This window comes from Panthera uncia, chromosome A2 (genome assembly GCF_023721935.1).
Source record: "Panthera uncia isolate 11264 chromosome A2, Puncia_PCG_1.0, whole genome shotgun sequence".
In the NCBI taxonomy this organism is placed as follows: domain Eukaryota; kingdom Metazoa; phylum Chordata; class Mammalia; order Carnivora; family Felidae; genus Panthera; species Panthera uncia.
Genome location: NC_064816.1, coordinates 156,650,263 through 156,660,618, shown reverse-complemented (window position 1 = coordinate 156,660,618; position 10,356 = coordinate 156,650,263). Strand labels below are relative to the sequence as shown.

Here is a 10,356-nt window from a genome sequence, read left to right as displayed (position 1 = left end):
ACGTCCTCTCACTTGGGCATCATTACAAAAAGGAAATTGAGGCCTTGCCACGTTTGGAAGGGGCTCGTATGGAGGGAGGGGGAAGATGGGGGGCGGTATACAGACCGGGTAGAGGAATCGCTCTGGGTGAACCACCTGCTTCCTCACCCGGGACTGGCCACTTTCTGGGCCTTTCTCTCCTGCCAAAACATTCGCATAAAGCCAAGCTGGGCAGGCCAGGTCAGCATAGGTGCTTGCTGCTGGTGTGCACGCCAGGCCCCACACGTGGTGGGGGCAGCCAGGCAGGGGCCCTGGACCCTGGTGGAGACAGCATCTTGCCTCCACACCCACAAGCCTGCCTCAGAGGTATGCCACGTCTCAATCTCCTCTTAAAAAAAAAAAAAGTTTATTTTGAGAGAGAGATAGAGAGCAAGTGGGTGAGGGGCAGAGAGAGAGAGGGAGAACAAAAATCCCAAGCAGGCTTTGCAGCTGTCAGCACAGAGCCCAACACAGGGCTCGAACTCACAAACCGTGAGATCACGACCTGAGCCAAAACCAAGAGTCGTACACTTAACCGACTAAGCCTCCCAGGCGCCCCTCAGTCTCCTCCTTTTGACAGAGGGTTGATGGCATGTCTGAGTCAGAGGCCCACCTCAGAGAGGCGGGCAAGTGACAGTGCAGAGCACCTGTGTCTACACACGCAACTGCCTGGGGATCCTACTGAAATGCAGTTTCTGACTCAGATTCTGGAGCGGGGCTGCGATTTTGCATTCATAACAAGCCCCCAGGTGACTCGATGTCACCGGTCAGTAACAGGGTGTCGGTCTGCCCACCTGGAACCCACTCACCGCCTCTCCCTCCGGTTGTCCCCTGGTGAACCAACCACTCCTTCACCTGCCCACAGACCCGGGCTCCAGGGGGGCTGACCCCTCCGCGGCACTGTGTGCCCCGGGGCCTGGCCATTCAGATCGCTGCCCTCCGCCGCCCCATCAGCCCTGCAACTGGTTCGGACCTTTGGGGGAGAAACCTGGCCTCAGCCGACGGAGGGCTTCTTCCCGGCCTGGGTGCGAGCTGGGGAGGCAGCCCCCAGGAGGGAGGGCAGAGCCCAGGACAGGCTGGGTCCCGACTATCACCCTCAAGTCACTGCATTTCTGTCCCCGGAGTCCGCAGTTCCCCATGTAGGCATTAGTCAATTTGAGTCCAACAAGAGTCCTGCCGGATCCACCCCCAACAAACCCAGGTTCCACAGGTCCTGTCCTTGAGTTACTGGCACTCAGGACCTCCCTTGGCTGATAGACGCCATCGATGCAGCCCCAAATCTGTCACGAAGAGGAGGACACAGAAAGAAGGTGCTGGGGAGAGCCTGGGCTGTGATCAGGGCCGGCGCCTTGGCAACAACAGGACTGTCACAGCTAAGCAGACTAAGCTCAGGAAAGACACGCGGCTGGCCAAGGCCCCCAGGTGATGGGGATCACCGCGCAGGCTCTCAGCAGGTCTGGACTCAGTCTCGGCTGAGCAAACAGTCGAGGCTGCTTGAAGGGGCCCCAATATCCGTTACCCAAATCCAAATAGCAGTCATCCAGATTGCAGGGGAGGGGGGAGCTAAACTATTCACTGCTGTGGTTTTGAGCTCTGCTTGCTATAGCCTTTTACAAACCATAGCACACGGCTCCTCGAGACACGATGGACACAGAGATAGAGCCCTTCTCCCTGCTCCCGGCGGAGCCCCAAATGACCACTGCTCACGCCAGCTGATGTCGAGAGAACATTTATTCCACTTGGTCAGCTCTGGCAGGTATTGGTGACCGACGGAAATATCCAGCCTGGACGACGATTGACACGCACTCCCGCGTAGCCATGGGGGCATCCCTCCTGTCCCACTGGCCCAAGTAGGGGAGGACCTGAGGTCTCCTACAGTCATTAGTGCCCCAGGGGAGCCAGCTCACAGCCCAGTGAAACGAACCCACAACCCACATGTGAACTCACCCGCCACCTCCTCCCACCACCAGCCACCCTCCAGCCTCCAGCACTTGACCCATCAGCCAGTAGACAAGTATTTCCTGAGTGTTATGAGCCCAGCCCTGTGCTGGACCCTGTTGGGGTTCAAGAGGAAATGGCACGTCCCTTGCCCTCAGGGAGCGCACAGTCTAGCTGAAGACTCCACACACACACACACACGTACGCACGCGCGCACGCACAGAAAGCCAGAGTGCAAGGCGGCATGTGCCCCTGAGGGTGAGACGGTGTTAACACAGGGACCATTCAGAGAAACACGATGGAGGTCCTGGTGGAGAAGTGGGTTTGGGGAGGACGGGGGAGGGGCGCATTTCACAGCAATACCAGGGAAGGCAGAGGCCGCAACAGCGCATGAGGGCTGCGTGGTTAGACTGGAGGGAGGTGAGCTGACGATCGGCAGAGAAGGGGTCCATCTGTGAGGCTCCCTCCAGGCAGGCCAAGGATCAGAGCAAATGGAAGCTTCTGGAGTGCAGAACGCCTCCTGTTTCTCTGATCTCCCCCAGCACGGTTTGTTATTCCAGGACGAGGCGTGCGGCAGATTTGCAGCAGGCTGCAAGGGAGACGGGACAGGCAAGATCCCAGGGCAGGAGCTGGGGAGGGGGGCCTCCAGACAACCCTGACCAAAGCCCAGCTGGGCCCTAGGACCTCCCACCAGAACGCTCCATGGCGCCCCCCACAACTCCCATTGCTGGGATTTGATCTAAATCCATGGCTCCAGGCCTCTCCCCACCCCCAAGGGTTTCACTAAGTAGAAGTTGCATCTGGAGGTCATTGAAACCCCAGCCCAGCCCTAATCGACCACACCTCTTCAGATGAGTGGTTCCTTCTGGGGAGGCCAGTGAGCTCCAGGCCAACCCACTCAGGGTGGAAACAGAAGTCCTCTCCCTGCTGGTGGTCCAGCCTCTGCCCCTCCACATCCATGCGCCAACCTCGGGAAAGCTCCTCGGCCCCAGAGCTGGCGGGCACCAGGAGCCAAGCTCCGTCTGCCCCCTCAGCCTTCCCCACATCAGGCCTGGCTAAACACCTGGTGTGGTAGAGGCTTGGCTGCTGGGAAGCAGGATCCCTCCCCCCGGGTGGACCCAAGGTCACGCACACCCTACACCATGGAACTCCCTGCTTTCCCCGCCGCTTTCACAGTGAGATCAGAGCCCGGGCCAGGGATCCTAGGCATGGTGAAACCCAGCAGCCAGAGCAAGCAACCCCAAACCAGAGAAGAGCAAACCCAGCCCAGAGAGCCTCCAGCAACGTCTGTGGAAGGGAAGAGAGGTTCCAGAAGCCTGTGGCCCTGTGAGGCCTGGGAGAAGAGAGCGACTAAAAGGATCCCCTCCTCAGAATTCTTTATTCCTGAGTGAGGGAAGGAAGTTCAGCAGGGGGAGGGAGAAATGCTACTTGTGGGGTGGCCCTGACCCAGGGATCTATCGTAGGTAAGGAAAGAGTGGCAGGTTCTGTCCTGGGGCTGAGATTCTCAGCCAGGAGTCCAGGAGCTCTAGAATTGTTTGTAGATTCTCATGTCTACGTGAGTATGCGCGTTTTCCTGGGGAGAAGGTTCATATCCTTTGCTAGATTTCCCAAGGGTTTCACACCCCCAAAGTCTTAAGAACCATTGCTCTGAAAGGAAAGTGGAGCCTTGAAAGTATGGTTCACACCTGGGGGAAAGGCTTCGCCTCTAGAGCCAGGCCTCCTGCTGACTTTGCTGTGTTCTCTTGGGCCAGTTACTTGCTGTCTCTGATGGGCCAGGCAGGCACAGAGAAGCTGGCTCTCCACACAGGCACTGTCCCTGCTGCCACATGAGAGTGGAAGTCTGTGGCCAGGCAGCCAGGACGAGCTCTTCTCTGGCCATGACTCCCAACTGGTTCAGGGAGTTTTTCCACCAGGGCACAGAACCGGCCTCCAATTCCAGGCTGCATCAGTCCCCTCTGCAGGGCACCTCCCGAGGTAGGTCTTCTTAGGGGATATGTCCTCATGCCGGTGGGCAGGGCTCCAGAGGGCCCCATTCCTAGACTCTGTGCCCAGATGTGCCTCACACACTGCCCAGAGGTCCTGCCCACTCCACATCTGTTCATGGAGACAAAGAGACGAGGGTCAGGTCTGGGGCTCTGACACGGTCCTGCCCAGCCATCCCTCAGTCACCTCTCTGGGGCTAGGCGGGAAGAGTCCGTGGGGCCACCCTGCACTTGTCCAAGGCTTTCAGCCAGTCCGTTTAGCCCCCTACGGAGCACTCCAGGATTATCAATCCCATGAACCCCTGAGACAACTTGGGGCTGGGGCATGTGAGCTCCAGATGTCCCAGGTCACAGATTAATCTCTTCATCTCTGCCACTAAATACTAGTCCACACTGCAGCAGCCACCTGGTGGCAGGCCGAGGGCCACTGATGCCCAAGGAGCCACAAACTCTAAGGAAGGGCAGAGGGCAGGGACAGGTCTCCAGCACCTAGCAAGGTGGTGGCACAGGCTGGGCACAGAGCAAGGGCTCTGTAAGTGCAGGTCTCCTCCGACACCCCCAGCTCCCTTCCTCCCAACCTGCTACTGTGGACGCCAAGACCCCCTCGGGCACCCAGGAGCGCCCCTGCCCAGGATCCTACCACGTGGGATCTTGTCACATCCCCACGACCTCCACACTCCATTTTCCCACCAGTAAGAGCTTCTCTTGTGGGCAGTGAAATAGAGATGAAGGGTCTTGGGGGCCAGGCTTGCACTGTGACACCACAGTACTAAGTACTAAGTGAGTACTAAGTGAGATTTGGGGCAAGCTTGGGTGAGCCTGTTTCTTCACCTGCCAAATGGCTGAAGAAGCCTGTGCTTCAGAGCACCAACTTGGAATCAGGAGCCTGGGAGACAGTCCTGGCTCTCCCCCTTGGTCAAGTCTCTTAGCTAGGGCCTCATTTTCTCTTGCCCAGATGACCCCACAATGCTGGAGGCACTGTCCCTGCTGTGGCCTCATTTTCTTAGCTAGGGCCTCATTTTCTCTTGCCCAGATGACCCCACAATGCTGGAGGCTCCTGCTCACCCCACTTTGACCTGTCCTCACAGTGCTTGCATTACCCCTTGAACCGTATGTCTGAGATCACCACGCTCTTCTCATTAAACATCTTGGTGTCCTCTCTTTATGGCCACAAAGTCCTTTGTAGGGCACATATGGGCTTCCTCTATCTGACCCCCACCTCAGAAACCCCACACACCCTTGCTCTCCCTAGAGAACCTCTATTCATCCCCCGGACCCAGTTCAAGCCATCAAACGCTTTGGGTAACACCAATCACCTCCCCCACCTCCCAGACTATGTTATAGTTTGTCCACTAGGATAGCCTGCATCACCTGTGTGTGTACCAAGTGTCACCTAAGATGACAAGGCTTTGTGTCAGTGCCTCCTCCCAAGAGCACAGCACTGTGCGTGGCACACTGGGGTGCTCAATAAATGTTTCCAGACCAGCGATGTCACCCTCTTTTATCTAGTAATATTGACTACAATCCTCACAATATCCCAGGGAGAAGTCCCTCTTAAACACAACTTAAACAGATGAACAAACTGAGTCATAAAGTGCAGTGATTTCTCAAGTACACCAGATAGTAAGTGTTGGAGTCAGGAGACCTTGGGTGTGGAGGGGGTAGGGGGTGGGTGGGTCTGGGGACTGTGGAGAGCGGCCCTCTCCAGGTGACTTTCAACTCTGACATTCTGGGAAAGAAGATCTAGTAAGAAGCTTGTCATACACCCAGAGCCCAGTTCACCCCACCTTCCCTGCCCGCCCCTGCCCCCAACCCCTGCCCAGGCCTGAGAGGGGATCAGGCCAAACCTTAGGTCTCACCTACTCTAGGCCGGGTGAGCCAGAGGAGGAAAACCAATGCAGGGGCCCAAAGCAGCTGTGGACGACCAGCCGTAGGGTGGAGAAGACTCGGAAAGAGGCGGCCCAAGCGGGGCAGCGGCCCACTCCTTCAAGACCCCAAGCCAGCCCTCCCCGTCTCTCAGGATCAAATCCAGGACGGGGGCCGCAGCCCAGCGCCATCTCCTGGAGTCACGGATGCGGCTCTGGGGCAGGAAACCGGCGGCGGCAGGCCTGGCGCGCATCATAGCACGCGGCCTAAATGGGCCGCCTGGCCCTCGGGCCCGTGGCCGTGGCTGCGCTGGTGGGTCTTGAGCGAGCCCTCGCGCGCGAAGCTCTTGCCGCAGCGGGCACAGAAGTAGGGCCGCCGCTCCCCGAACACGCCGGGGCGGCGTGGGTGCGGTGCGGGCATGCGCGCGTGGGTGCGCTGGTGGTTGAGCAGGAAGCGCGGCTCGCGGAAGCAGCGGCCGCACTGCGCGCACTGGTGCGGCTTCTCGCCGCTGTGGATGCGCTGGTGCGTGAGCAGGTTCTGCTTGAGGCTGAAGCAGCGGCCACACTCCGGGCAGGGGAAGGGCCGCTCGCCGGTGTGCGTGCGCTGGTGCACCTCCAAGTTGTGCTTGACGCTGAAGGCCTTGCCGCACTCGGGGCACACGAAGGCGGCCGCGCGGCCCACCCCAGCGTGTGCCTTCTGGTGGCGCACCAGGCTGGGCTGCTGCGAGAAGGTCTGGCCGCACAGGGGGCAGCGGTGAGGCTGCTCCTCCGCGGGGTGGTGGATGACCAGGCCTCGCTCGTCCCCCAGACCCTCCTCCCCGTCCCCCGCAGGGGACCCGCCCCCCGAGGACGCCAGCTCTGTCATGGGCACTTCCAGCTGCAGTCACCAGTCCCTGGGGAAGCAGAAGCAGAGAGAGGAGTCAGGGGTGGGGGATCCAAGGATCAGCGGCCCCCAACCTCAGGGACACTGGACCTTGAACTGGCTTCCCACAACTTCAGCATCCACCCCTCTACAGTCTTGTTCAAGCCAGCGTTCCCCTACTGGCAAGCCCTTCTTTCTCCTCTACCCTTTAATCACACCCTGCCCCTCCTTAAGGCCTTTCTCAAGTTCACCTTCTGCTAGAACCTTTCCCTGACCCCTCCAGCCCCTCCTGAGCCCTACGGCCCAACCTTATGACCCTCAGTCATCACAAAGCCCTGGCCCTGTGATGCCTTAAGGACAGAGCCGCCTCCTTCTTTTATCCCCAACAGCAAGCACCCAACCTGCCACACAAAGTACTGAATAAATGCCAACGGGTGATATCCAGGGGCTTCTAGTCTTACAACTTAGCACCTGCATATGTCTTATCTCTCCAACCAGCATCTCAAGGAGGGAGGGGATAGGTAGGTGCATCCCCAATCTGGAGGGAGGGATGGGGTCACCGGTGGTTCACAGATATTTTTTAAAAGCGTAAAAGAAGAAACAAAACAAAAACCCTGTACACTTGAAAGTAATCTCAATTAAACATTAAAGGCAGCAGCTCTTTGTTTATCAAAATGTGGCATGCCTGCAAAAGGTTTGCAAATCACTGAAAGGGAGGGTGACCTTCCCTGGGGGGCGGGGGGGGGGCGGTGCTGGTCTCAGCTTGATTCCTCTTGGCATCCCCAAGACACGGAAGCCTGACCCCGAGGCTCAGCAAACACCCCCAAGTTCGGCTCCATTCCATTCATGCTGGTTCTAAGGATTCTCTTCCCCATAGCACCGTGGTCTCTTAAATTGTTTCCCACTGTCCTCACAGCAACCCCAAGGAAGGAACAGGGCTTATTGAGCCCTACTTTATAGACGGGGTAACAGAGGCACAGTGAGGTCACCTTACTTGCCCAAGGTCGCACAAGGTGAGCTCGGACTAGGCCCTAAGTTTCCTGACTCACTGTCAAAAGCTCTTCTCAATGTGCCAGCTGCTCACCAGCTAAACTCCCCTCAAAATACACACGCATGTACAAGACCACCACCACCACTATCCTGACCACTGCAGAGTTCTAGATCACCCAAAGGGCCACTGCTCCTGTGCAACCCTGTCTGCAACCACTCCTCCCACGCCCTCCCCCCCAAATAAAAGCCTAGGGCTCCTGTTCCTGCAGAGCACTGAGGCCTGCCCCAGAGCAGGCTGAGCCGGCACTCCCCTGCGGTCCTCCACCCCCGTCAGGGACCTAGACCTCCATGCAGGCCTTCTCTACACTTCCAGATCTCACTGTTCACTACAACCTCAGTCGATCTATCTGCAGAGTGGGGTCTCAGAGATCCCCCTTCTTTCTCCCCCTACCCTCAGGCCAGGCTGGAACACACACCCACCCTGGAGAAGGGGACCAGTACTACTTGCATTGGACCCCACCCACGAGGCTCTCAGCCCGCCAGCTGCACTGACATTTGCAAAGACAGACCATCACGGTCCCCTCGGCCAATCTCAGCCTGGCCTTGTCCCTGGACAGCCTCCTCGCTCTCCCCGGCATGTATCTCTGACCAAGGCCCCCACTACGGAGAGGGTCGAAAGCCACGGCCCCCTCTTCTCCCCCAAGTTCCTCCATCCCCTCCCGCACTCACAGCCCAGGCTGCGCCCCTGCTCCTCCGGTCTCCAGCAGTGGCTCTCTCCTCTAGAGTCTTCGCTGCCCAGCGCAAATACGGTAACTCTCCCGCAGCGACTCCCGCGCCCCTTCTCCCTCGCCCCCATAAAGACGGCCAGCCTCCCGCACCGCCCTCCTTATCAAACTGCTGCATTAATCAAAAGAGCTGACCCCACCCACCCGACCTCCGCACCCACAACCGGGCCGACTCCCGGGGCCAGAGCGACCCAGGAGAAATATGGGAAACTCTGCGTCGCAACCTCGCCCCCACGAAAAGACGTAGGCCTCCCACCCTGCTGCCGCAACCCACCCCACGTCGCTGCAAGGCCCGGCCTCCTCGGGCCACGGATGTGACCCACCCCCACCCCCAGCTCCCGCGGCGCCCCCCGGGAGAACCACGCGACCCTGGATAAATACGCAATTAAGTCGCGGCGCTCCCCGCTCCCGGAAAGGCTCTGCGCGGCTCCCGGCAAATACGGTAGCGCGCCCGCAATGACCCGCCCCCAAGGGTCCGGCACTGGCCTCGATAAATACGGTAATCTCCCGCCTCGGCCCCAGCCCCGGCGGCCCGGGACTCACGTGGCGCCGCCTCCCGAGCCCTCCGTCTCCGCCGCAGCGCCGCAGTCGCCAGCGTCGCCGCAGCCGCACAGCAGCCCCGTGAGGCTGGGAGGTCTAACTCGCCAACGACCTGGCTGGCGGAAAAAGGAGGGCTGAGAGCGCTGCGCCCGCGCGGGCAGGAGAGGGAAGCCGACGGGAGCCGCTTCGGGAGCCGGAAGCCCCGCGGGGCGGGTCACCCCAACTTCCCCGGCACCCCCCCCGCCCCCGGCCTCGGCCATTCCCATCGCCGGATCCCCCCGAGGCCCCAGTCCAGCAGCAAGAGCCTCATCCCCATCTCCGTCATCCTAAAACAGCGCTACCCAGGCCGGGCCCACGATCTGCCCCCAGGAAGCCGGAAGGGTCTGGGGCGCTGGCGATTTAAGCCTTTCCTTGCAAGAGAGAGCAGGGGGTGAAGGCAGGAGCCCCTGCTGCGCAGCCTCTCTGGGCGGGGTGTCTGGGAGACAGCCATCGAAGGGGCGGAATCAGAGCTGCCCCAGCTGACGGGGTTGCGAAAGCCTCCCCCTACTCTGTGGCCCGGTTTATGCCACCAGGACGGCTGGCAGCAAGGAAGAAGTGATACCCCTACTGTTCCCACCTCCTCAGGATTGGTCTCATTCCGATCTGACCAAAGATATCCCATAAAAGGTATACCGGAGGGGCCTGGACTTCGGCTCAGGTCATGCTCTCACGGTTCTGAGTTGGAGCCCCACACTGGGCTCTCTGCTGTCGGCGCAGAGCCCTGCCTAGGCTCCTCTGCTCTCCCCTCTCTCTGCCCCTCCCCTGCTTGCATGCTCTCAAAAATGAATAAACATAAAAAAAAAAAAAAAAAAAGATAGGGGAGCCTGGGTGGCTCAGTCGGTTGAGCCTCCGGCTTCAACTCAGGTCACAATCTCCCGGTTTTTGAGTCCGAGCCCTGCATCAGGCTCTGTGCTGACAGCTCAGAGCCTGGAGCCTGTTTCAGATTCTGTGTCTCCCTCTCTCTCTGCTCCTCCCCTGCTTGTTTCTTTCTCTCTCTCTCTCTCTCTCTCTCTTTCAAAAATAAATAAACATTAAAAAGAAATTTAAAAAAAAAAGATATCCCATAAAAGAGCCACCTATCACACCCCTTTAGACAGGCCTGGGCTGAATTCCAGCTTTCAACTGTCCTTCAATAATAATACCCCTTACCTATACATTACTTTTCTTTTTACAAAGCCTTTTCCCATTTATTATCTCGTGGGAGCCTTCCAATAACCATGTGCCGTGTATGTTACACAAGTATCATTATCCTATTTTATAGATGGGAAAATAAAATAAAATTGAAATACAGAGAGCTTCCCTGGAGACCCAACACTCTAAGCGGCCGAGCCCAGATG

General features: G+C 58.6%; 1 protein-coding gene across 1 annotated transcript; it reads right to left on the bottom strand.

Annotated features, from left to right (window-relative positions):
- Window positions 1–3,084: 3,084 nt before the first annotated feature.
- Window positions 3,085–7,388, bottom strand: LOC125930294 (zinc finger and SCAN domain-containing protein 2). The gene is made up of 2 exons (XM_049642090.1): window positions 5,798–7,388; window positions 3,085–4,050 (listed from the first exon to the last, which is right to left on the bottom strand). The coding sequence occupies exon 1, from the start codon at window positions 6,666–6,668 to the stop codon at window positions 6,057–6,059; it is 612 nt and encodes a 203-aa protein (XP_049498047.1). The 5' UTR covers window positions 6,669–7,388; the 3' UTR covers window positions 3,085–4,050; window positions 5,798–6,056.
- Window positions 7,389–10,356: the final 2,968 nt, after the last annotated feature.